At 45.8% G+C, this 27,042-nt stretch overlaps 1 protein-coding gene across 1 annotated transcript in view; it reads left to right on the top strand.

Annotated features, from left to right (window-relative positions):
- The window catches only part of APRT (adenine phosphoribosyltransferase), a 38,489-nt gene extending 21,661 nt beyond the window's left edge, over window positions 1–16,828 (top strand). Inside the window, exons 3-6 of the mRNA XM_085640026.1 lie at window positions 1,584–1,687; window positions 6,274–6,407; window positions 12,832–12,910; window positions 16,028–16,828. Coding sequence (XP_085496152.1) covers window positions 1,584–1,687; window positions 6,274–6,407; window positions 12,832–12,910; window positions 16,028–16,170 — 460 coding nt within the window. The 3' untranslated portion in view covers window positions 16,171–16,828. The remainder of the gene's footprint in view (window positions 1–1,583; window positions 1,688–6,273; window positions 6,408–12,831; window positions 12,911–16,027) is intronic.
- Window positions 16,829–27,042: the final 10,214 nt, after the last annotated feature.

Below are 27,042 nucleotides of genomic sequence, written 5' to 3' on the forward strand. Positions count from 1 at the left end.
GAAAGACTGATGTGGAAGCCCTACTTAAATACTGGTTTAATAACCGGAGTGTCCTTCTAGACATCTCTCTTTGGGGCATGAGCAATGATGGGTCTCCCGGTGCAGTACTAGATTTTTGTAAAACTGAGGGGGGTGGAATGGACATGTGACTAGAAAGTGATAGTCAAAATATTCCCTAACCAGGCTGCCTCACATTAGTAAGAAGGAAGGAACATAAAGCCCCTTGCAGTGACTGAGAGCTCTGGCCTTGAGTTGTTGATGTTACCATTTCCCTTGATTTCGCAGTATGAGGGAGCAGAGCATAACCTTATTATGGCGAGTCCAGAGTGTAACGAGGGAAGTGCTCCATGGGTGAGACACAGAGCTACATTGTGCAGGATAAGTAAAAAAAAAACGTTATATTCCATCCTCAGTGACAAGCGGAAGCTGGTCTGATGAAATGGGGGCGAGGTGAGTGTATGGCTGTTTTTGGGGGAAGCATAACGTAAAATGAAAATAAATTGGAGGGCTGAGCCTAGACCCCATAGATGGCTCTGCATCAAAGTGATGAAGCTTAAGTTGGTAGTTACATTTTGTCTTTATACCTGGGGCAAAGCCCTCCATAGAACAATCTACTGGGCAATTTAGGTTTTATGGCAAGGGCCTCATTTTGTTGTATTGCTAATTGAAGCGTAATTGATGGGAATGTAAAATGACCTCATGGAGGTCTCTTGTTAGATAAATAGATTTGGGCACTTGAATTTACCCTGTTGTTGGTTTATATTTGGGGTAGACGTGAACCAAACACACTGACAGCTAGTGGTGGACCTTGACGTGTCAGCTGAAAATTGACCGCTTCAACCCACTCCTGAATTTGTTTTGCAGTTAATTGTGCAAAGAGTCTCCTGGCTGCATCCACTAACGTGATTCCGTAGCACTTCAATTGGGCCATTTTTTCTCTCTCACTTGCAGACCACTTAAGCCGTCTGTTGGACTTAGTAAATACTTGGGGTTGGCTTTTTGACCATTGCTTGTCCATGATCCTTTGGGTTTCTTTTCAATCTCACTTGCTTGGTCCTGAATCAAATAATTTCCTCCATATTGTTTATACCCCCAAAGAGCATTTGGGTCTCACTGCGTTTTCATTGGCTGAATCTAGCATTCCATGGCTAATGTCAAATGTTGCATTCTAAACATAAGGGTCTGTTTCCTTCCTGCACTCCATCCCTGCTCCTTTGTCAAGAGACTTGTCATGGAAAACGATTTAACTAGTTGGATTGTTCTTGAAAACTACACCTGTTTACGTCTTGAACATCTGAAAACTTGCTGATGCCTCCAGCGTTGATCGCAAGAGAGATGGAGAGAGACACGTTGCCAGTACCAACTTTGGAACGTTGTTCACCTAGGAAGAAAGACTTATGTTTTGCCTGTGGAGTCCCTTGGAGAAGTTGAACCAAAGACTGCAGAGAAATTGCCAAACTCTGAAGACCCATTAAGAAACCTTAATGCTCTTTATAGGACAGGCTTGAAGCAGTTAGTTGTTGGAAAGTCTCAGGTGCTGCCTTCTGTTTTCTCATTCTATAATGTATATATTTTTTATCCAGAGACATCACCCCCTTGCTCAAAGACCCATCTGCCTTCCGCGCTGCAATGGATCTGGTGGAGGCGCATGTGAGGAAATGTTTCCCGCAGGTTGATGTCATTGCAGGTGAGAGATTGAGAGTTTTACTGTGTCGAACAGGCCTCGCTGTGGGGTCTGTGGTCCGTACAGAGTACAGGAGATCTGGATTGAAGAGAAAATGTCTTCCCTCCTGCTATTTATCCAGGTGGAACCATTGCAGAGTCTTGAGTAACTCAAGAAAGGCACCGACTGGCTCCTATGTTTCCACGTGGATGTAAACTAATCTGGTGGGACAAGTTACGCGGTTCAAGCAACAAAGCTTTGGGGTATTTTTTAAACATTGGCTAATGGTATTTGTAACATTTCATAAAAATAAAAGATGAATCCTTGTGTTGCTGCGTCCAGATGTAGGTTTATTCTTAGTAATCAAGAATTAAAGTACAGGATACAAGTAAGAATGTAATTCAGTAAAGGCCCCAGTTAAGGCCCCACCGGGAGCAGCTGCTCAGCCTCAGATATAACTGACCATAGAATCAAACATACACAAAGGAACTCTAAATGACATCATAGATACAGGCTGAGCAGCTTAGAACAAACACTAAAGAAGGACAGAGAAGGAGGAAAAGCAGGATGTAACACATCTCCCTCCTTGACAGAAATAAGAGACAGATGTGAAATAGAACATACAGCACAAACGAATGTAACACATCTCCCCCTTTGACAGAAATAAGAGACGTACGGAAACGACGGAAAGAAGGAAAGTAGGTGATAAAACATACAGCACATACAAAGTAAACCCTCTCCGCAAACAGTATTGTTAAAGTAATGTCGCAGCAGCATCATCTGATCTTTCGCTCCTACTCCCCGAAACCTATCCTCTTCATACTCTTTTGTAAACTTGTGAGTGGCCCTCTAAAACCTTTCCACCCTTGGATGGATCCTGGTCTTTCTCATTAGGCTGCTCCTCACCACCCCCTGGTTAATATTTTTGAGTACTTGAGCTTCCCACCCTCATTGACCCTTTCTTTAGATGAGGCTACAAGACCGCGCCTACTCTTCAGACACTATTAAAGGGATAGCTTCTGTCACTGATGATATAAGATGGTAAGTATATGCGAAAGCGACTCTCCCACATCTCGCCTTCATTCCATGGGCAATCTTGGCTATTAGATTGCAGTAACATTATTTGAGACACCTTCAAATATCATGCACAACACCAAAAAAAAATACCAATTTAGAGCATGCCAGAAAACACAAGCCGCACCATCTATCCACAACAAACTGGGCAGTGACTTACTTTACCACCCAGAAAGTGCTTCCCGGCCTTTTTCAGACTAGGAAAGCACTATATTAATGCCTTGACACAGTTGAGAACTACACAACCTTTTCTAAGTTGAGGCATTATTGTTATGATTTCTGGGCAGGTTAGTAACCTGGGATATACTGACACCATGCAAAAGATAAAAATGCGGGTATTTAATCTGGGATTGATGCGTAGACCTTTCACTTTACAGTAGTGCTTTGTGTTCTACAAAATTATGCATGCCCCCAATAATTCCTTTTGAGCAACATCTTTTCCAAGTTCTAAGAAGTGTGGGACCTTCACTGTAAACGTTAATGAGATTCACTAGTATGAGGTTCAAACCTATCGGTGGAGATGCTCTCCTTCATTGAAAGTATCCAGCTGTTGCCCAAGTCCAATCTGAATATTTGTTTCAGATGTTTCTTGGTATAACATACACTGATTAAAAAGTAGCGTGAAGTGATAGTCTTTCCTTTTCTGCACGTTAATTAATCCTTCCCACTGCCACCTCAATGGAAATGGCACAACCGCAGTTATTGTCACACAGCGGGTGCACAAAGCTACTCAAAATGAAGTCAGTGGAGCCCATGGTGGTTGTACGGAAGGGATTCTTGTTGGTGGGCACCCTGATATAACACTTTTGGGCACTGTAGAACTAGCCTGTCGTTCTGCTGCAGACGCTAAGTTGCACAGTGATGGATTACTGCAGTGTTGGAAGTAAATTTTTATATAAGGAAAGTATGTGCAAAGGACATTCAGTTATTATCTGCTTGCCAGTTGTTTTATTTGGCATATGCCTGATAGAGATATTCTATTTTACTGCAACACCCTGGGCAGAACGGATCTTGTTCCCCACCAGTAACCCCAACTGTAACATCTGACATGACACTCTCTAGAGCAAAAATGTAAAATGCATGTTACAAGACCCTGCTAAGTCAAATAGTTGACTAATGTGCTGCCCAAAAACACTTGCCTTCATGCATCCACCTGCTTTTCTTGAGGCAATTTATCTAGTCACATTGAAGACGAGCTAGCAAGTAGCAAAGCCTTCCAGCCCTAGCCATCAATACAAAAAATTGTACAGCCGCTGTTCAAGAAAAAAAAGGCAGCAACCACCTAACCCAGCACCCATAATCCATCTTCACAAATTGATTCAGACAAGAGCATGAGACGATAATCTCCGAATCAGTTGGAAAGTCCCAGTACTGCTAGTAGCATTGCAAGGCCCAAAGTCGGAATGTGCGCTTTATAAATGCGAACAACCTAATCTGCATTTATCAACTGTTTCTGCTGCTTCCCAAGTACTTGGAGATTGGCGTTGTTTAACTTCTCATACAGATGAGCATAGCCATATCCGCATTGGGAGAGTTCTGTACTAGAATAGGCAATATTACTGGGGCAGGAAGTGTGTGTCATTCTGGCTAGTAGACCCCTAATGTAAGCAGTGTGCTGTGGTTGTTGGAGTTGCAGCTACTCTACGCATACTTGCAATCCACATCATTTAGTTTACATTGGAACAAGAAGAGATTTACGGGTTGGATGGGCACTGCTTAAAAGATTATTAAAATCATGTGAGTGTGCATCAGCTTCATGCCGCAAAAAAGAAGTTCCTTATCTTCGATAATAGTTTCACAGTTTGTCATGTTAAGAGTCGTATGCAGACTCACCCAGCCTTATTCAGTGGTTGCAACACAGAATGATATTGTAAAAATAAATCTGAGGGGGTCTCTAAGCTTTAGACAAGGCAGCGAGGGTTAAGGCAATGTCATGCACGAGTCTTGCTATAGAAATTACCTGCTCAATGCACACCTTGATGTAAATCCTTCTGTTTTAAAAAAATAAAAAAACACTTGCATTTCCATCCTAACCACTAGATGGCGTCCCCTTATACACCATGCACTCTGGGACAGAGAGAATGGCAATTGGGATAAGGTTAGCACAGGAGATTGGGCGTGTAGAGAGCATGGCCATTGATGTGTGAAAACAAAGAGACCGGCACAGGTCACAGGCGGTCAGAGGGTGAAAGGAAATAGATTGGGCAGGGTGAAACCACATGGATGGGGCATGTAACGTAATTGGGGAGCTGGAAAGGTTAGGTTAGTTTTAGGAGTTGGAAGGGGATTTGAGAAGGTAGCAGGCTGGGCAAATGGGGAGACTGAGAAATAGTAGTGGAAAAGGAATTGGATAAAGGAGGAGTGGCAGGTGGTTGGACGAATAAGGAAGCGGTAGAGGGAGATGGACGAATAAGCGAGCGGTAGAGGGAGATGGAAGGGATAGATGATGGCCCTGGGAATTGTGTGACTGAAGCAGATTGGTCAGGTGAAGAGTGGTGAGGGCAAATCGACAATGGAGCTTGGGCGGGTGTGGATCAGAAAAATGGAGACGGCAGCAGGAACCCACCTGTGAACAAGGGAGTTGGGTTATGCCCCAGGGCAGATGGGGCAATATGTGCTTAGAGATGTCAAAATGGGTTCAACACTTATTAAAATTTGTGAAAGATTCACGCCATTGCTGCATCACAACGCTCAGGTGTAGCAACACAGCAAGAGCTCTGCAAAGTACGCGTACAGTTTCTTTCCTTCAGGCGCGCTGGGAATCAAACTACCTTCAGAGACTGGTTTAAATTATCGTCCCAAAAAGGACATGGACTCCCTGATGATTGTTACCAACATTATCAAGTACAGTGTTATAGGGTTGCATGCCATTCTCGTTTTATTGTGGTTCCTCTATAGATGTGCACAGGCAGGTAATGGATATGCCCGCCGAAGGTATAAATTGTCAATGGTATCTAGTCACGTTTGTTTTAATAATTGGTTTGCGTTACATTTATTTTGAGACAATTAGATTGAATTTTGTAGGTGAGGGGACAGAAAACAGTTAGTAAAAGACCGGTGTTGGCATGTTCTTGGGAGTACAAGAGAAAAGGGTTTGTGTCTAGAGCAGATTGAAAACATGGAAGGTAAGTAGAAAGAAGAGAACCAGAGAAAGGTAGAAATGGAAGAAATTATGCTGTTGGAATAGAAATAATCTTTTTAATATAAAAAAAACATTTTTTACTGACATTTTCAAACTTTTCTTAATAGTTGTAATTCAAATAAATTGTTTGGGATTAATAATGTGGATTTCTTTTATTGGTACAGTGCATCCATCTATTTTAGCTCCTTTCTCTTCTGCTTAAGATGTGTGCCATTTCATCTATTTCTCGTTTTATGGGGCTCTTACCCATTCGGTGAAGGGGTTCGTTATTTCCCATACCAGGAGTGTTGACTCCTTCTAAACTAATCCCCTGAAAGCAAAACTTCCCTTTATACTGGTCTGGTACTTTGGTTTACTAACTTGCCAGTTACTAACCCTTTCCCATTTCCTGCAGGTCTGGACTCTAGAGGTTTCTTGTTTGGCCCGGTTCTAGCCCAAAGACTTGGCATTGGGTTTGTTTTGATAAGAAAAAAGGGTAAGCTGCCGGGTCCCACCGCGAGTGTGTCCTACACTCTTGAGTATGGAAAGGTACGTCTGGGATCATCCTTATTTAACTGCAGTTTTGTAGTTCCTCGTGCTTTCCACATGGAGCTTTTTCAAACTTTAAACGAATACACAAATGTCCGAGTTACCCAGAGTATTACAGTTCGCTACGTATGTCATCGAAAAGAGCGATACACTCACCAGGAAGCAGTGTTGCAAGTGTGCTCACATCCACCCTGCGCGTTTGGTACTTCGAATGAAACCTACATTTTAAATGTAGCTTAGCATACTCCCCATATCACCAGGTATGTTGCATTGTACTATATCACTGCTTTCTTGGTCAGATAGTTCAAAACACCAACCCTCACCACCACCACCACCATGTAGGTATGAATCACACACCCCGGGTTGTTGCACTTACCACACTATTCTTCATGAGGCATGTTAGAACAAAAATATCAAAGGACAGCATTTACAAGAATACTTGGAAATAGGGAGGAAAGAAAACTACATTAAACATTGATTTTTGTTGCACAGAAGTTATGTTATTTTTTTTAGTCCAGCCATTCTGGATAGAGCATTGTGGCTTATGTTGGCCACGGGTTAACCTTTACCAAAGCTAGAACAGGCAGAGGCAATGAAGGGAGCACTTCAGATGTGTGTCTGTGTTATAAAAAAAATTAGCTGAGCAAACTACCTACAATGACAACCTACAGGGTATACAGCAACGAATGTAGCTGCATGAGAAGCAGTAAAGCAAAGGTTATTTGCAGACTATTAAAGATTTTTTTATTTCTGAATAAGAGCTTAGATTACACGCTCTTTCCTAATGCCCCATTTGTGTGTCTTTTCTGTTGTATGAGTAAAAACAAGACAGTTGTATGCCTGTGACATCAAATCATAAAATCTCATCTTAAAACCCTTTAATTTGCTTGGCTAGCTGTGATGAAAAGGGGAATTGTTGATAGGGGAGAGATCCAAGAAAAGCATTGGTATACCGATCATAGGTTTTCAACACTTTTGGCCATCAGAGCTTAACAGGTTGCGATTTTTTTTTTTTTTGATCTACTGGTAAAAACAACATACATCCCAAATGCACAATTGTTTGGCTGAAAAACGAAAGCTGACTGAGGCGTTCCTTACATGGAGCCAATCAATAGATGTGCATTCGAAGAAAATCCTTGTATTCCTTACTTACAGACTTGAGGGACTGCTTTTTAATGTACTCCAGAGCTTGTGTTCAAATCTTCTGATGCTATGTCTATTTTTCAAATGTATTTTAGTTGGTCATATGCCATAATAGGCTGCCTCGGCATGTCTTGCTCGTATGCCCTCTCAATTACGCAGTGCAGCATTTCTTGTAAAGACGCTTAGGAAATGTAATAACTATAAATGCAATAACATAAAAAAAGCTAGCTCAGTTTATTATCCCCTTCTACCAAAGCTCTTAATAGTTATTTTCCGTTCATAACCTACCGCATTCTGCCAACCTACCACTACCTTCCTCTGTTATGAAAGTTGTCATATTGTTAATTTTATTGTTGCTCTTATTTTGGGGTGCTTCCTAATATCGACACTGTGTGCTTTTCTTTGTTTTTGACCACTAACCCAAATCTGTGCAGGATTGTGTGTGTGTGGGGGGGCGCACTGGGTGACTTCTTGAAGGCTGTGGCTATTCATTTGTCACTTTTGCATTTCTTAAGTTCTTAATAGAGAATGTTTTTGCACTTGTTGAAGAGAACTATAGATCACCGGTCTATCTTAGAGTGATTTATGTTCATTGCTAGTGTTTTAAGAGTGTGTTTGTTCCACTGGTAATCACTAATAACATGAAATCAAGCACTCTGTAGCTTTCTTTCCTATTTCTCTCCCATCTGCCCAAGACATTTAGCTCTTACAAGACTTCTACAAATAAGTGCTGATTTGTCCTTTATACATCATGTAAGTGTTTCTCAGCTGCACTTTACTAATCGTGCATTATGATTAAGCAATGGCTTCTAAGTGCGAAGTTAAAAAGTAGGTGCAGACATAGAGGAGTGAACATTAGCAGGTAGGAAGAATTATTTTGAGGAAAATTAAGCATTGGTGGTTGCGCAGCATCAGAAGTGGGACCTAGAATGAACCATTATTGATGCTTCTAGAGGCCTTGCTCCCACACCAGGCCTGCTACTGAAATTTACATTAAAGCCAGGAAGCGAGAACTCCAATCTATAGACAAAATACAGGCATGTGGAAACTGGTTGGCTATTTCTTTAGGAAATGAATTCCACCCTTATGATTCTAGCACTAAGCGCAGGCACATGTTTCGTGTTTTAATTTCAAGATCAAACATTTTGGGTCTTTAGTGTGTGGTCAACCTAAATTACCTTTATTTAGCATTCTTTAAAGTGTTATTAGGTGAACCATTCCCTTGAACCTGTTTGATTGAAAAGCTGGTGTAATTTTGTTTTTCTTTCTACAAATAGATCAGCTAGAAAAGCATTGTCCGTGGTAGTATGCATATTTCACAGTGCAGCTAGCATGCGTACTGCGAACAGAGACTGGCAACCATGGGACGAATTGTGCCTACTCAAGAACTTTCTTGATCCTTTGTTCATCTGCCACCCCTATGGTTACCGGATTTCGGCTAGTCTTAATAGATCACAGAAAAGTGGCAGAGACTGCCTCCTCGCCAGGCACCATTGCCAAACCTTTTTAGTTTGCTGTACAGTCTTGAGATTGGTGGTCAGCTGTCTGCCTTAGTGACTCTTCTTCACATTGAATAATGGACCCTTCAAAATAACCAAATTGTTTAGGCCCTCTCATTTCTGGATGCACCTCGCGTATTCCCCGTTCACTCTGACATCGGGGAATCTTGTCTTGATTCTGTCAAAAGAAGCGATGACATTGATACGAGTTCAATCGCCCATTTGGTAAGCAGAGGACTAGAGTGGTACTCATAGTACTCTCTGGTCTCTTTGAATGATGGGGGACTAAGACCATCAAACTTGTGTTGGCTTCTGGGGTTTTTACAAATGTCATGTTGGTGGCTGTAGCACACCTTTGCAGGCTAGGGATCGCATTTCCCTGTACCTCTATCTATTTATTTTTGAAGTTTTATAAAGCGCGAACATGACCCATACGGGCATCAGAGCGCTGTATATAGAACAGTCAGGTCAACCGTACAAGGATAAAAATGCATGAAGGGAAGTGAGGGGGCAATGCAAACCCAGCAAATGAAAACAGAAAATAACAGCTTGGTAGATCCATGGTCCAAAGAAGTCCACCTGTAAATGATTAAGCACAGTGATAAAGCAAACGCATACAGAAAATCACAGTGACTTCGTAGATCCACGATCCACAGGAGTCCATATGTAAATGATCAAGCGCATTCATAAAGAATCACTATTAAGTATTCCTAGTGGAGGAGACCATTAACCAGAAGCTTTCTTTCTTCATTTTGAAGAATGCAGAGGAGGGATTTGTCCTAATTTCTGGGGGCAGTGCGTTCCATATTCTTGAGGCAAGACCAGAGAAGGAGCGGTTGTAAGTAGTCTTTGTATTGAACCTCTCTGACTAGCTGCTGAAGACAAGCTTGCTGCATCTTGTTTCAGATCACCGACAGACATCCGTGTCATTGCTCTATTAATAAGCTCAAATCTCTTTAGCTCATTAGATGGTTGCATTTATTGAGCCATTCTAGACACTGTTGTCTTGAAGGCCCTCTCGCCCAGCAACAAGCCAGGGAAATCCCAGTGTTTTAGACAGGAGCTTCTCTGTTCCAGCCTTGATGGTTCGGAGGCTGCTTGAGTCTAGGTAGCATGCATTCTACTGGTGACTCGCACCCTCTGGCATAGGTGCGCCCCTTAATGGAATCTGCTCCTGCTGGGGGTTCAGCCATGGGGAAGTCTTTCCAGGTGACTTCTCAGAACCTTTATTGGTGGATTACCGGCAAAAGTCTAACGTGCAGCATGCCATTTTCTTTTCCACCTTCAGAGCCTATAGTAGAAATGATTACGTCATCCCTCAGCTGGGTACGGTCACCTGGATGATGTGGAGATTGGAGGCTGTTGGTCTGGGATGGAACCATTTTGTTACTGAAGTCTCTTGAAGGTGGGTGCCATTCGACTGGCTCTCTAGGCCATTCTGCCGTCCAACAAGGGTAGGTCAATCCAGGTGCTGATAGACCACACTACTGCCACATTGTCCTGCAACAGGCAGGATGGAGTGGGGTCTTGTGCCATCTGTCTTGAGGCTTTGGCGACAGCAGACTCTTCACAGTACTTTCCAGAAAGTCAGTCATCTGGAGGGATACTTTAACATCGGTGCAGACCATCTCAGCTGGCAAAATTGTGCCAGTCACAAGTGGGTTCTGCACCTGGTGGTAGCTCAGGGTAGAACTGTTTGCTACTTTTAAATACTCATTGTCATTATCTTTTTGGCACTATGGTGGTTTCTCCTCCTGTGTTTTTAATAGAGATGTTCCACCTTCGGTGAGGCTCCAGCCTCTTGTTTTTGTTTTCCCCCTTTGGTGCTGTTCCCACAGTTTCAGAAGAAAGTCTGTCGGCACCAAGCACAAGTGATTCTGGCCAGCTCAGATTGAGCCAGGAGGGTCTGGTCTTCGAACTGCTGACCCTGGGCATCTGCCCTCTACTTCTGCTTCATCTTTGGAAGAACTTGCCGTTCCAGCAGCAAGGCAGGGTGCTGCACCTGACCCTCTACAACAGTGCTTTCCAAACTGTGTGTCGCGACATGTTAGTGTGTCAGCTGCTGTCTGTAGGTGTGTCACAAAATGAGTCTAGGCAACGCAGTCTAGGCATCATGCAGGACGGTACTGCGCATGCTACTGATGCATTACCTGTTCCTGCGGAAGAGGAGGAGTCTCCTGTGGTGGACAGCGAGCCATGATTGGAGTCGGAGCACCGCTGCTGCTCGCAGCCACCCTCCTGCAGACCATTGAAGCATCCGGCAGAGGCAGTGGTGGTGAGTAGACTTCCGGTGGCTCCTGCAGTGCTGTGCTCTGAGCCACCCCCTACAGTCCCATTCAATCTAGGACAGGGGGAGGCTGGCAACACCATCGCCAGCGGCCATCCGGCCCTCACCGCTGCTGCCCTCCCGCAGACCCGTGGAACCTACGGCGGTGAGTAAGGAATGCAGCAGCTCTCGCTCCTGCGCCCCCACAGACTCCTGCGCCCCCCACACACTCCTGCCCCCTGCAGACCCTTTCTAGTTTATGCAGGTTGGGGGGGCGATAGCAGCATCGCCAGTGACGCAGCTCCACATGCTCGTGGCTCCTGCAGCGCTCGCTGCTGCTGCCACCCACAGACCTATTCAAGTTTACAAAGGAGGGAGGTGACAGCAGCATCGCCAGTGACGTGGCTCCTGCAGCTCCACATGCTCGCTATCAACCTCATACGTCTCATTAAAATAGTAAGTGTTACTGGTTATATTCAAATTATTTTAATTCTTGCGCATATTTACATATTGGTACTCCTAAATGACAGCAGTCTTGGAAATGTATGTATGTTATTATTTTACAAATCATATATTTTGTTAGTAGTGCTCAATTACCGTGTCGCGAAATGATGCATGTCTAAACAGTGTGTCACCAACATGAAAAGTTTGGAAAGCACTGCTCTACAATTTACCCCTTCATACATGGAGATTGAACAGGCTTTGATCTTCTTTTTTCTCACTGCACTTCTGCCACCAATCCAAGTTTGCCATTTAATGCAGATAGAAGCGAGGTAACCCTCTTACAAGTGAAACTGTCTGATCTTCTCTGTAGCCTCCAAACTATTGCTCCTTTCCTGTCTTAATTGTTTCGAGGTTCCTAAAAGGCAAGTGGCCACAATGGGCAGGCAATATGGAAGAATCCGTTTGACACTACCCACTCTTCACTGCTGCCCCGATAAGATGTGAAACACTTCTTTTTAATCCATGCACTGCATGTGGATCTAGAGTAGGGTCAAAGTGCTAAAGGGAAAGGTTACTTAACTTTAATAATCTGCTTTCAGCTTGAGACTATTCTCAAATGGCACCCACCCTCCAGCTTGAAGAAGATGGGTGATCTCAAGGTCACTTTTGTAAACCCTTTATGCTCCCAATAACAGAGCACGATGATGATAATGTGGAAAATACTGTCTAAATTCTGCGTCGACATCTGCGTGAATCACACTGAATCTGCCTAAGATGCCCAAGCTACTCTATTGATGCATAGAAGATGCTTCTCCAGTCCAGCTGGAATGATGTTGCGCATGGGAATCTAAAATTGTAATAAACAGTAGACCATTGTTACAGGAAAGAAACATTTTATTTGCCAATCTTTTTTGTTAGCTTGATGGAAGTAAATCTAATTTGGTTTTGGTAGAGGAGAGAGTATACCTGTGAATCTCAAGATCATATTGATACATTATAGGCTCAATTGGAGTCTCCTGAAAAAAGTACTTTGTGGTTAAAGTGCTGAAATGCCTAATTTTTATTGTTGCAGGCTGAATTAGAAATCCAGACGGACGCAGTAGATGCCGGGCAGAAAGTTATTATTATTGATGACCTGCTTGCCACTGGAGGTAAGTAAAGGTCTGGTTAGTTGGGCATAAGCTGACTTAGGGTGAATTCCATGAAACAACTGTGGTGGCAATCTGTAAAAGCACACCAAGAAATTTAGATTATTATTTGGAATGGGTGGCTACCCACTTTAAGGAATAATCACAACCCTTGTAAAGGCGATCCCTCAAAGTCACTAAATTAGTGCAAGCTAAACACCTAGGTAGCTGTGGAATAGTGCAAATAGGCTTAACTTGGGGTAATGTAGATTTATGCTGTACCAAAGCAGCAAAAATGTCAAAGTGCAAAATAATAAAACTACAAAGTGAGAAAAATCCAATAAGGGTAAGTGAGGTTGGGAATTTTTAAAGATTTAAGAAGTAAGTGCCATGAGGGATAAATTGTTAATGATAAGTCAATGGTTGAGGTAGAGTGGGAGCTTGGCACAATTTGATCCGACTGTGATGGAACGCATGTTGAATACACCAACTAAGTTTGTCTTGGTCAAAGAATATACCCTCTGACATTCCACCACAGTATTACACTTCTAAAGCGACCCCTCCCTCCCCCACAACCTCACTGGAGGCATTTAGAGACTCTCAGGGTGTCGGGCAGAAGCCAACAGCAGTGTTTAGTCCAGGTCCAGTTGCCGCTGGTCAAGTTGGGCAGTCGAGGGAAAGGACTCTTGTAGCTTGTTGTATCAGTGTAGCTTGAATAGGTGGTCAGCCTTATGATGCTTAAAGTCCATTTCTTTGTACTGGGTACACAAGGGAGAATCCAATCCTTCAGGGTCCTTCTCAGATCACAGACAGCAGGTACACTCCCCTTCTGTTCTTCCGAAGGTCCAGTAGGTGTTCTGAAGGGGCTGCCCATAAGTGCCACATTCATGTCTGGCACTATTTAGTGGGGGAAATGACACTCGGGCACTCTAACCAATGGAGTAAAAGTGCCCAGGGCCAACCCTACATACTATGGGCATTTTCAAGATAGCAAAAGTAGTCACCCATTCTAAACTTGGCCTCTGGGGGTGTGTGGGGAGTGTGCTATGGTAATCTTTGTGTTTTCCCACATCTAACACTGAAATCCAGTTTAAAGAAGCCACTGTACCCACAATAATCCCAACGAAACAAATGTCTGGTAGGACAAAGGCCAAGTCCCCCAGCAACCAGGTAGTGGGTACACAAGCATTGTCTTGGCATCCTGTTCTCCACCGTTGAAGTGCGCCGTTAGTGTTGTATGTAAACCCAGCAAAGCAGAAAAACAGGATTTGACACTGCAGCAGGACTTAAAACTGTAGTGTCAAAACGGATGTCCAGAAACCCAAATTGCATATTTGGTAAGGTTCAGAGGAGTCCTCTCTGTCCATTCAGGCCTGTCTATTTGCTTCTGGGAAGTGTATCATATCTTTTTTTTCACACCTATTCAAATGCTAACTACTGACAGGGAGGCGCTGCAGAGCAAATGCAAATTAACCTCCAGGAACTTCAAGCAACTTTATAAAAGTAACTTTTGCCTAATATTTATTTAAATCCAACTTCTCCATTGAATTGGATTTTAATAATTATTTAAAACAGTTGTTTAATTATTCTTCAAGCCAGCTGCATTCCTGAGATACAGTATTAGGATTGGAATCCCTACTCTGGTTTTCACCATAAGGTAGCTTGGCCTGTCACAGTGAAACATAGCTTTTGGATACTAGTCACTGTAATGACACATTAACATTTAATTTCTACATGTCATACTTTTAAATATTATTCGCCCTTCCTTGTGGACAACAAGGCCTATGTACTGGTTACTAATTAATATTATAAGAGAGGTTTTGACATGTCAAATTGGCTTATTTTGACAGGTTGAATTACAGTTTTTACAGTGCTACAATCGGCTACACAGGGTAGACCTCAAGCCATGTTTGCACTGCCACTATAGTGGATGGCTCAATAGGTGCTGCAGATCACTGGTGGCTTTTAACATCAAGCCCCTGGGTATTCTTTGTACCATACACTAGGGATTTGTAGGCAAGTTAAATATGCAAATTAAATGATACTTTAAAACCTAGCAGAGGTAAAGGGGACAGAGTTTAAAGCCAGCAAAAATATGGGGTCCAGCAAAAAGTGAAAAATTAGGGGTTACCACGCAGAAGGCAGATTTCGTGCAGATCATAATCTTACTGTAATGTAAAATCGCTTAGTTTTTAGCCTATGAGGTGACAGTCATGATCAGGAAGTCACACAGCATAATATATCAGATGATTTTCTGTTGAGATTTCATACTTATTTGTGAGTTTGATAGTGCGTTATTCCCCCCCCCCCCTCCCAACCAAAGTAATACGAATCTGAGAAATGCCAATATTTACCTATTGGGTCACTCTGGTTTTCCTGGACCCTGCCTAACAGTTTTTGTGTTTCCTAATTACCTCTGTATGCCTACATCCGACCACATCTAGGAAATGCTGAATTTAATAGTGTTATGTGCCACTCCACTGCTTTCTTGGGCTCCACCCATTCTTGTACCCACAATATTGAACAAGTGTGTAGTTTTCTTCTGAGTCTTCTCACACACTTCATCGGAGATGGAGAGAATTAGAAGAGGCGTCCAGGTCTAGTCGCTAAGCCACTGATTTTTTGGCACCTCTCGCCTTGTATTTGAATCCTGAAGTGTTCGAATTTTATTTTGAATCGTGTGGTTCTAGGTAAATCAAACCCCTCCCCTTCCTAAAATGTACATGTGTGAATTGCAATTGTAAATGTGTGAAATGTAATTGTGTAGTTCAGCTGTATGAATCACCGCTTGAAGTCCACAATCTTGCCTCGCAATTTTTCTCCCCATAATTTGCAACTCCTGGGCTATATAACTAGAAAGACCTACAAAAGAGCTAATGTGGTGGTTGGCCAGCCATGCTTAGCTGTTGAAAAAAGGTGAGGTTTGTGCTGCAACCCTGATTTTAGTTTGTCTCATGCACCCACCTCGTTTACTCAGATGAGCTATAGGAGCGCACTTTGGAATGATCATAGCTGCTTTTCCTGCTTTCCATGGTTTGTTTCTATGATGCTTTTCCTCTCTCCTCTGTGGGAAAGTGCCCATGCTCTGTTTATATTTTGTCTTCTTGCACCCTACTTATTAAAGTTTCTGTTTCTTTGTAGGTACCTTGTGGGCAGCTTGTCAGCTCATGAAGAAACAAGGGGCTGAAATTCTTGAGTGCTTGGTTCTGATAGAGTTGACGAGCCTCCAGGGGGCAGAGAAACTGAAATCGGTCCCACATTATTCCTTGCTGCAGTACGATTAGGGCCATCTTCTGGATCGAGTCATTCGCCTTTTGGTTTTTGTGCACTCACACCAAGGGTGTTGCTGCTTCATTGGAGATGGAGTTGTCGTCCTAGAGGATTCGCTCTTGACCTCTGGAAGCACGAATGCATACTGATCATCTCCGATTCACCACTTAATCAAATTGTAAGGTCCTTGGCAGATTAAATAATCTCCCTGTGCCTCAATTCCCTTAATTGACACGAATAGGGAGCGCAGGCTTTGTCTATAATTAAGTGCTATAAACAATTCTGATTGTTTCCTTGTATAGCAATTCAACATGTGCATGCAAACCTATCACAGCTCTAGAAAAAAGGAAGCCCTGGATCACATGGGCACTGCTCACAAGTGATTAGAAACAAGCAGGCCTCTTCTTGCCTGTGTTTTTAAATCTTTTATTTGCATAAGCATCATTTTCTTCCAGGAGAATGGCCTATACTTCTCCTCTGATTACAGGTTCAATCTGTATTAAACCAAAGTGGACAATTCTTGCGCTTTCATGAACGGGAAGTGTATAGACAAAACAAAAAAGAATGAGCAGGTTTGCTAGTCTTACGCCAGCTAGTATTGTATAGTCTTAAATCATGTGTTTTTTTTCTAAATAAAATGGCCTTTTTAGTAAGTCTTTTTTTTTAATCCCATTTAAGATGTTTACATTTTTCATTTCTACATAGTTGGTTGGGCCCAGTTTCTAGTTATGTCTGTGTGAAAGGAGAAATGAAGGACATCAGTGTGGAAGGATGCGTGTGGTGATATGTTGCAGGCTTAATTTGGGTGTTTCTTAAGACGATGTGTGTAAAATGATGTTATAAATCTGATTGTGGATTGCAACTCTAGTGTACTAAAGATTTGGACCTGGACCAATTTCTTTCAGTAGAGGTGTCCCAAAACTCTGATGCCTTGCCTCAGGTAGCTGTAGCTGGGCTGTCGGTCAAAGATGCACCAGGCAACTCAGCTGCCCGCATGAATTACCTGTATAGACTTCTCAAATGTTTCCTATCTTTCTCATCTGTATGGTTCTACCCTTGGGCTGCCCAACCAGCAACTCCACTAGCCAGGGCCCCAGCTTGATGTGAGAATTTCAGCTAATTCTGGACACTCCCTTTGAACTCCCACACTATTGCAGTGCCCCAGCATGCCCAGAGAAGCCATCTTATCTTGGAACCCTTCCCAGAGCCACTAACCCAATCTGCATTTTGCTTCCCGCCCCAACCACCACCACCACCTCCTCAAGACCATTCTTGTTGGTCTCCACATCTGGTTGTTCACTTACCCATGCATGAGCCACTACTTTGCGCTGCAATGCACAATAATTTGACATCTAGACCAGTTCCTAATAGAAGAGTAATGACCTGAGGAAGAAAGTGATCTGGGGGTTGGCTGGGTCTGATTGTTATTTAGCAGGATGCGGGCGGAGAGACGGCCTATGTCAAAATGAGTAACCGAAATATGGGTAAGTATATGAGGGAACAACTTGAAAGTGAGTACTAAAACTCCTTCATTTAGCCATACCCTTGAGGTACGTTGAGCTGGCTCATTCACTGGGTCTGTTCACACCCGCCCAACATGTAATTAATATGAGGTTCCCCCGGTCATAGGTGCGGTTAAAATAATCCTCCTCAAAGGATCAACAGCATACAGGGTCCGTTCAGCCCATATGAAAGTGTGTACTTTCTGGAGATAACATACCATACAAGGAAGGATAACAAGGAAACGGGTAGAACGATTGAGAGTTCAAAGTAAACAGTTGAGGAGTAATATTAAAAACAGTAGGTACATTGTAATAGTTATAAACTGCTTTCATAATCTTAATACCCTGAAAGGTACATTAGACTTTGAGTTGTTATCCAAGTGCCAGCAGGTTAAATATTTTCCTGCAAATGTGTTCCATGAATGAGGGAGTAGGAGGGAATATCACTGCCTTTAGAAGATGCTGAAATCAAGCTTGTCTGCAACGGGTAGTTTCAGATATCCTATTCAGTTCAATTACTCTTTCGTTCTATCTAAATGAACCTTATTTTGGTATAAAGGCCTCTTGATACTGCCCAATCTGGTTTCAGATATCTTTACAGCAGGGGTCTTCAAACTTTTTTGCACTCTGCCTCCCTGAGCAAAATGTTTTGAAATCGCCCCCCCTCCAAAATGTTATTGCAAAGATCGGGGGGGGGGAGAAGGAGGGGTGGCTGATCTCAGAGAGTGGGAATTATGAGATAATTTCAAGTATGCTTATCTATAGCTCACAATCCACACCAAATGTGACACTTATTGAAGAGCAAATGCTTCAAACAGAATTGACCAGAACAATTACTCCCCATAATTGGGGTGTTGTGAGCCCCTTGCACTCCTGGACCCCAATGCAACTACACTTGCTGCCCTGATAGCTGTGACCCTTAGAAGCAGGCGAGCTCCTCTTCTTCTTTCACCCCTTCCCCACCATGCCAAACCATCACCTCATTTTTGAAACATGCCGTCTGTCCATTTCCTGCATGTGCACGCCGCCCTCTAGTGGCAAGGGTGCCATCTGCCCTAATGATAGCAAGGGAACTAATCCTTCATGGCAGGTTTTTAAAGTAAGACATTCATAATCGTGATGCAGTGGCCCCTCAGACCCCTGGGCCCCAGTGCCATTGCACCTGCTTCCCCAGTGCTAGCTTCTGACTTGTGAAGCAGGCTGTCTCCTCTGCCCATTGTTAACAACATGGACTCCTATCTCCAGTCAACCCTCTCCCTTCCATCTCTCTGATGCCCAAACCAAGGTGTCTCCTCTGCTTCAATTTTTCCCTCCTATGGGCCATTGTCCCGAGGCCCAAACAAACACTGGAACAACAAGTATGCACTGGTCCTCTAAGGCAAGAAAGGAAATATAGTAGAACAGTCCTAATTCTGCAGCACCAATGATACCTACAGCTCTGTGAAGCAAGCTGTCTACTCTGCCCATTCCGCTGGGACATCTTTCTTAGGCCTGATGCCCAAAGCAGGCTTCCTTCTGCTTTGTGGGGAAAAACATACAACTCTAACACTGCCTTCCTCCTCTTGGGCCCTGTTCCGTGTGCAGCAAGGGTTACCTGGGCCCTGATGCTAGCCAGGAATATGTCCCGTCTCCCACCCCCTTTTCATAGTAGGGAAGGGGTGGGGATGGTGGGTTCCTGTGCTGTGAAGCAGAGAAAGGGACAGAGAGCTAAGACAACACATGCCTTTTCATCGGGGCGCCTGCTATGTGAAAGAAATGTAAATGTATGCACCAAATATAAAGACTACTTTGGAGCTAGCATTAACTTTAATTGATAATCACTTGAAACTTCATAGTGACAAATATTTATAATATAAAGGTGATGTCAGTGGAGTTCTGGCATGTGTTCTTTTAATGGACACTTACAAAAATATTTGCACTAGATACAGTCTGATAACTTATTGTGTAAGTTATTTTTAAAGTTCCTGTTTATTTTTAAATCACTTGTTTTATGTTAATCCCTACATTTTGCAGCAGCATAATTCATACTGTGTAATGCAATTTTAAAATAAAGGCATGATCACATTGCTTTCGGTCACAGGCTCAGATCTTGTAGCACTATAAATGAACAAGTCCCCATTCCTCACTGCAACAATCAGGATTTCATTCTGTGACTTTGGTCACATACTTGCATCTGCAGATCTCGCATTAACCAAGTGAGGTTTTATAGCCCGGAAGCACGTTCCCCATCGATTTTCATTTCAAGTTTGTGTGCCATTTTGTATGCGGTTAACTGAAGGTGAAAACATCAAAATGCTAACTATTTTGTTATTTTTAGCCACCTCTTTTACCCCTTCTCCACACTTACTGCCCCTGCCCCCATGGTCCTTCTTATCAAAGTCCCCCCACACCGCACTTTTATTGCACTTCAACCACTGCATGCAAATGAAGACACCCTGGAAAAGATGAACGCTTCCAGGCTACCTTCATTTACAGGTAATTGCAGATGCGTTTTGTGTGTCCCTGCGAATGCAGCCATGGACCCCAAAGGGGGGGGGGGGGGCGGCAATGTTTGAAGACCTCTGGTTTACAGGCTTACTATGACACTTTTTTCTACTACATGACAACAAAATCACCCTCTGCTCTGAAGGTCTTACTGGATAAGACTCCCCACTGTCTGATAGCTTGCTCACTAGCGTGGCTGAATTCAGTATGAACTTATTGGTTTATTCAAAGACCCTCTCGACTAGCTATTTTCTTGTTGCTACAATCTGAGGAGGACCATGGACATCACCTGATGTCCTATTCCAGTGATATAGTCAGCTCATTCCATTATCTGTTGAAACATTATGTTCGAGGCATATGAGCTGCAGATTACACACTTGTGCATAGATCGCCATCTGGTGTTGGGCCTGGATGTTTGCAGTTTGTTTTTCCTCTTGGAAAGTCTTTGGAAGGCACGAGGTCGGTGACTCCTCCTTTGGATCGTATTGCGCATGGGCTTCGGCTCCATCCTCAGATTGTTTTTTCCGCCATCGGGCTCGGATGTGATCTTCGCGCTCCGGTTCCGAACAGCTTCCAGTTCGACTGTCGACGCGCAATAATCACCCCAAACCGCGGTATTGTTTCGATCGCGATCTCCCCCACTCGACGCGCCTTCTCATCGGCACGGACCTTCAGTTCCAGTCGTCGACGGCGGCCTTCGGGCCTCTCCAAGCTTCGGTCCTGGCTAATGGAAAGGACTCCATTTAAAAAGTGCCCTCGATGTGGGTCTGTAACGGGGAAGAGAACTCACACAAGGAGGACGTCAGTCCTTGTGTATCCCGCTTACACGGCGAACGCATTCCATCTTCTCTCCCCCTACAGCAACCAACAGTGCCACATACAACAGATTGGTGGTACCCGTATCCCTCGCAAGACTGGACCACAAAGACGGAACGAGGCTCCTTTAATTCGGCCTTCCAGTGGGACGAAGTCCCGCCCCCTGATGACGTCGCAGAGATAGGCGGGATAAAGAACGCGGAAACCCGGAAGAGGACGGACGGCGTTTCCCTGGAGGTAGACGGAGAGCTGGAGCAGAGGAGTGCGAGGAGTTCGGAGGACGAGCGGAGAGAACAAGAGAGCAGCACAGCAGGTCCTGAGCCAAGGAGAGACGACTGCTACACGCCAGGAGGCCAACGACTCCACGAGCCGCCCCGCCACGTTCCCACGGGAGGAGCGTGGCTCGAACAGGTACGGGGGAAGGTAGCGGGCTGGGTGGGAAGAAAGAAACCGCCTACCCCCTGAGCACCCCGACTCACCGACTTTAGCGGTGTATCAAGCACTGAACCAAGTCCCGTACCCTCATCTTGCACCAAACCCCTGTGCACTGCCCAGAGAACTACGAGCACAAGAGCACTCGGTTTCCTTCACCCCCGGTCCTTGACAACAGCCCGCCAGGACGTTTGTCCTAATCCTTGTTTTGTTTATTGTTTTCCTTTCTCTCCCCTTTCGCCTACCAACCCCTGAGATCCTTCCTGCGGACTGGACCCTTAAGGAGAGAAGTCAGCAGAGACACCGCCTTCCTTCACTCTGGAGTCGCCCGGAAAGAGCAAGTCGGGGTCCCCTTCTTCCGCAGCAACAAGGCGGGCCGAAAGACACAAGAGAACTTTGTCTAAAATAAAACCTTCTTTACGCCATCCCAGTCTGGTTGTCGACTCTGTCCCTGATACCCCGCCACAACTGGTGTCAGAAGTGGGATTTCCATCACAGTCCGTCTGCAGTACCGAGATGGACGCGCTCATCCAACATCTCGTTAAAGGACAGGAGAAGTTGGAATGGGCGATACAGAGGCAGATGACGTCAGCCCAAGCGGACCGAGATCAGTTCCAGAATACAATAACGGCCCACATTGAGAGTCTCAAGAAAATCGGACCCGTCGCTACTGTCCCTATACCCACACCCTTGGAGCCCCGACCACTAACGGTTCCAAACCCGTCGGGAATCGCTCTCCAGAAGTATGTGCAAGGGGAGGATCCTGATGTTTTCCTAATGAACTTTGAGAGGGCCGCTAGAGCATTGGGTTGGCCGGAGGAAAAGTGGCCCTTCTTTCTGGCTCCACTGTTATCAGGAGAGGCACAGTTCGCCTACCAGGTGGCCAATCCTACGGGAAACGCGCCCTACCTAACCATCAAAGAGGTCATTTTGGACCACCTGGGTCTTGACGGCGAAGCCTATCGGCTAAAGTTCAGGAGGGAACGGGGCACCCCCGGTGAGAATCCTAAGACTCTGTTTTTTCGGCTTAAGATGGCCGCCGATAAATGGCTACGCCCGGCCTCCAGCACAAAGGAAGAGGTCATGACCAAGATCTACTTGGAACAGTTTATGGAAGCCCTGCCATATGCCACCCAGCGATGGCTAAAACAGCATCCGGGACTCCCCTTGGAGCAAGCCATCGAGATGGCAGCTAATTATGCACGAGCACAACCCAAGACGCTAGGGTGGGACGTAGAGAAGACTGTAAAAGGGCACACCTCCATCAAACCAGATCGAAAACAGAAGACAGTCCCTGAACCACTCCGCCCCAGACCTATGAGGGTAGATGCACCTCCGAGCCGGAGTCCCCAGTGTTTTGATTGTGGTGAATGGGGCCACATTGCGAGACTTTGTCCCCGGAAAAGACCCTCCGAAGAACCAATGGAGGTTGGATACCTCCCAAGGACTGCCCTGTACTCAGCGGAAATGGGCACATCATTTTATGTGAGTCTTAGAATGAACGGTTTGACGGTACAGGCCCTCCTAGACTCAGGCTGCAGACAATCCGTAGTACGAAGACGGCTAGTCCTCCCCACCCAGTATGTTCCAGGGGCAAGGGTCTATATAAGATGTGTGCATGGGGATGTTAGGCCCTATCCTCTCGCTCAGGTGACCCTAAGCCCCCTGGGTAAAGAACCCTGTACAGTGAAGGTGGGGGTGGTGGATTCATTACCTGAGGATGTGATATTGGGGGTGGATAACCCAGAATTTTTGTCACTGTTTCAACGCTCTCTGTCCCGTCCCCCTTCTTCCAACCCCAAGTCCGTAGCTGCTCTTCTGTCCCCAGAGCCTTGGGTCCTAGACCGCAGCTTCCGTTTTGCTCAGGCTAGCGACCCCACATTGTCCAATGCTTGGGAGAGCGCCCATGCCACCCAGGATCAGTCGCCAAAACGGTACCCCAGTTTTTCGATTACCAAAGATCTCCTATACAGGGTAGGAATTGAGGGAGGGGAACCCCAGTTGTTAGTACCAGTGTCCTTCCGCGAGCAAGTGCTCTTCTTTGCTCATACTCACCTTACCGGAGGGCACAGCGGGAAAGAGAAGACCACGGACAGCATCCTTCGACATTTTTACTGGCCTGGGATCTACAAAGATGTACAAGAGTACTGTGCGAAATGTGAGATATGCCAGAGACACAATATACAGAGACCCCCAGTAGCACCACTTCACCCCATGCCCACCATCGGACGACCGTTCGAACGGATTGGCATGGATTTGATAGGACCGATGACCAAAACATCCAGAGCCCACGTATATGCACTAGTTATCGTGGACTACGCAACGCGGTTCATTGAAGCATTTCCACTCCGAACCCCGACAACGGCACACATCGCCGAAAAGTTTGTCGAACTTTGTTCCAGGGTGGGCTTCCCGAAAGAAGTCCTCACCGATCAAGGTACCCCCTTCACGTCTAGACTGATGAAGGAGGTCTGCAAAGCGCTCGGTATACATCAACTGCGGACGTCGGTATACCATCTCCAGACCGACGGCCTCGTCGAGAGGTACAACCGGACGTTGAAGATTACCCTGAAAAAGATGCTCACCGCTGAAGGAACTGACTGGGATCGATTGTTGCCACTAGCCTTGTACGTGTTGCGGGCCCAGAAACAGAGCAGCTTAGGGTATTCGGCGTTCGAACTCCTATATGGGCGACAACCGAGGTCGTTACTTGAGATCACGAAAGATGCCTGGGAGAAGGAGGAGGAATAAGAACAGAGGTCCCCGCTGGATTATACTCAACAACTCCGGTGCAAGCTGGGAAAGCTGCGAGCCTTAGCTTCTGCCAACCTGGAACAGAGCAAGGAAAAACAAAGGAAATACTACGATCAAGGGACGAAACTGAGAAGGCTAAACATAGGGGACTGGGCTCTACTCCTGCTTCCTCCCAGCGCCAGTAAGGGAAAGAATGAGTGGAAGGGACCCTATGAGGTGGTGGACACGATAGGAGATACAACGTATCGCCTGAAAATAACCGCAAACAAGACACAATCCTACCACATCAATTTATTGAAGAAGTGGATCGGACCTCCCCCCAAAAGCTTGAACTTGCTTATCCCCACCGTCTGCAAAGAGAGGTCGACACTGAATGACCTGGTTGTCAATGACATGCTCACACCACAGCAGAAAGAGGACCTGAATGAGACGCTTCTGCCATTCAGGAGCACCTTTTCGGACCTCCCCGGAAAAACGACGTTGGTGGAACACACCATTGATACCCTCCCCGGGGAAACGGGTGAAGCAAAAACCCTACCGCATCCCAGCGTCTCGAAGAGAAGCCATTAAAAAGGAAGTGGAGGACATGCTTCGCCTGGGAGTTATCCGACCCTCAAGGAGTGACTGGGCCTCGCCCATTGTAATGGTGCCTAAACCGGACGGCTCAAGACGATTTTGCATGGATTTTCGAGCATTGAACGCCATCTCCTCGTTCGACGCCTACCCTATTCCAAGGGTAGACGAACTAATCGAGAAATTAGGGGAAGCGGCATATATCACCACACTGGACCTCACAAAGGGGTACTGGCAGGTGCCCCTCCGAGAGGCGGATAGAAAGAAAACAGCTTTCATAACGGACGAAGGGTTGTTCGAATTCACAGTGCTGCCCTTCGGCCTACACGGGGCACCTGCTACATTCCAGCGCCTTATGAATACCATCCTACAACCCTACCATATGTTCAGCTCGGCATACTTGGACGATATCGTCATTTATAGTAAAACCTGGGCCGAGCACCTGACACACATACAGACCATCCTCACCGCCTTACAGCGAGCTGGTCTGCATATCAATGCAAAGAAATCTCGAGCCGCCTTTCCCAGAGTGAATTACTTGGGGTTTGTATTAGGGGACGGCACCATAACCCCACAAAACAAAAAAGTAAGAGCCATTGAAGAGACCCCTTTTCCACAGTCCAGGAGGGACTTAAGAGCGTTCCTTGGTCTCATAGGGTATTACCGCCGGTTTATCCCTAGATTCGCGGACATAGCGGCCCCCCTCACTGACCTCCTGCGCAAAGGCGCAAAACCCAGCGCGATACACCACCCCACGCCCGAGGCCCTTAGAGCATTTGTAGACCTCAAAACCATTATCACCACGCACCCGGTATTGGTGTCCCCCAATTTTTCCAAGCCCTTCGTGCTGGCCACAGACGCCTCTAATCTGGGTATAGGAGCGGTTTTGTCCCAGGTAGGGGAGGACGGGTTTGAACACCCAGTGTTATACATCAGTCGCAAACTGTTCCCAAGGGAGGCTAAGTATCCCACAATTGAGAGGGAGTGTTTAGCCATAAAATGGGCCGTGGACAAGTTGCAGTATTATCTAGAGGGCAAACCGTTCATTCTGTACACAGATCACGCACCCCTTCGGTGGATGTATCAGAATAGGAGTCAGAATCCCAGGGTTCTCCGTTGGTTCCTCTCCCTCCAACCGTATGCCTTTTCGGTGCACCACAGGAAGGGGAAAGACAACGGGAACGCGGACTATCTGTCCCGGGTATTTCCTCTCCCCGATCGGGAGAGTCAAGGGGGGGAGGTGTGTAACGGGGAAGAGAACTCACACAAGGAGGACGTCAGTCCTTGTGTATCCCGCTTACACGGCGAACGCATTCCACCTTCTCTCCCCCTACAGCAACCAACAGTGCCACATACAACAGATTGGTGGTACCCGTATCCCTCGCAAGACTGGACCACAAAGACGGAACGAGGCTCCTTTAATTCGGCCTTCCAGTGGGACGAAGTCCCGCCCCCTGATGACGTCGCAGAGATAGGCGGGATAAAGAACGCGGAAACCCGGAAGAGGACGGACGGCGTTTCCCTGGAGGTAGACGGAGAGCTGGAGCAGAGGAGTGCGAGGAGTTCGGAGGACGAGCGGAGAGAACAAGAGAGCAGCACAGCAGGTCCTGAGCCAAGGAGAGACGACTGCTACACGCCAGGAGGCCAACGACTCCACGAGCCGCCCCGCCACGTTCCCACGGGAGGAGCGTGGCTCGAACAGGTACGGGGGAAGGTAGCGGGCTGGGTGGGAAGAAAGACACCGCCTACCCCCTGAGCACCCCGACTCACCGACTTTAGCGGTGTATCAAGCACTGAACCAAGTCCCGTACCCTCACCTTGCACCAAACCCCTGTGCACTGCCCAGAGAACTACGAGCACAAGAGCACTCGGTTTCCTTCACCCCCGGTCCTTGACAACAGCCCGCCAGGACGTTTGTCCTAATCCTTGTTTTGTTTATTGTTTTCCTTTCTCTCCCCTTTCGCCTACCAACCCCTGAGATCCTTCCTGCGGACTGGACCCTTAAGGAGAGAAGTCAGCAGAGACACCGCCTTCCTTCACTCTGGAGTCACCCGGAAAGAGCAAGTCGGGGTCCCCTTCTTCCGCAGCGACAAGGCGGGCCGAAAGACACAAGAGAACTTTGTCTAAAATAAAACCTTCTTTACGCCATCCCAGTCTGGTTGTCGACTCTGTCCCTGATACCCCGCCACAGGGTCCAAGTTCCCCCACACCGATCTCCACGAGGTATGCAATCTCTGCCTCTCCCCTGAACATGAGGCTCGAGACTGTCCGGCGTGTAAGTCCTTCCGGTCCAAAAAGACTATTCGGGACCGAAGAGCCAGAAGA

The sequence above is a fragment of the Triturus cristatus genome, chromosome 12, assembly GCF_964204655.1.
Source record: "Triturus cristatus chromosome 12, aTriCri1.1, whole genome shotgun sequence".
Taxonomy (NCBI): Eukaryota; Metazoa; Chordata; class Amphibia; order Caudata; family Salamandridae; genus Triturus; species Triturus cristatus.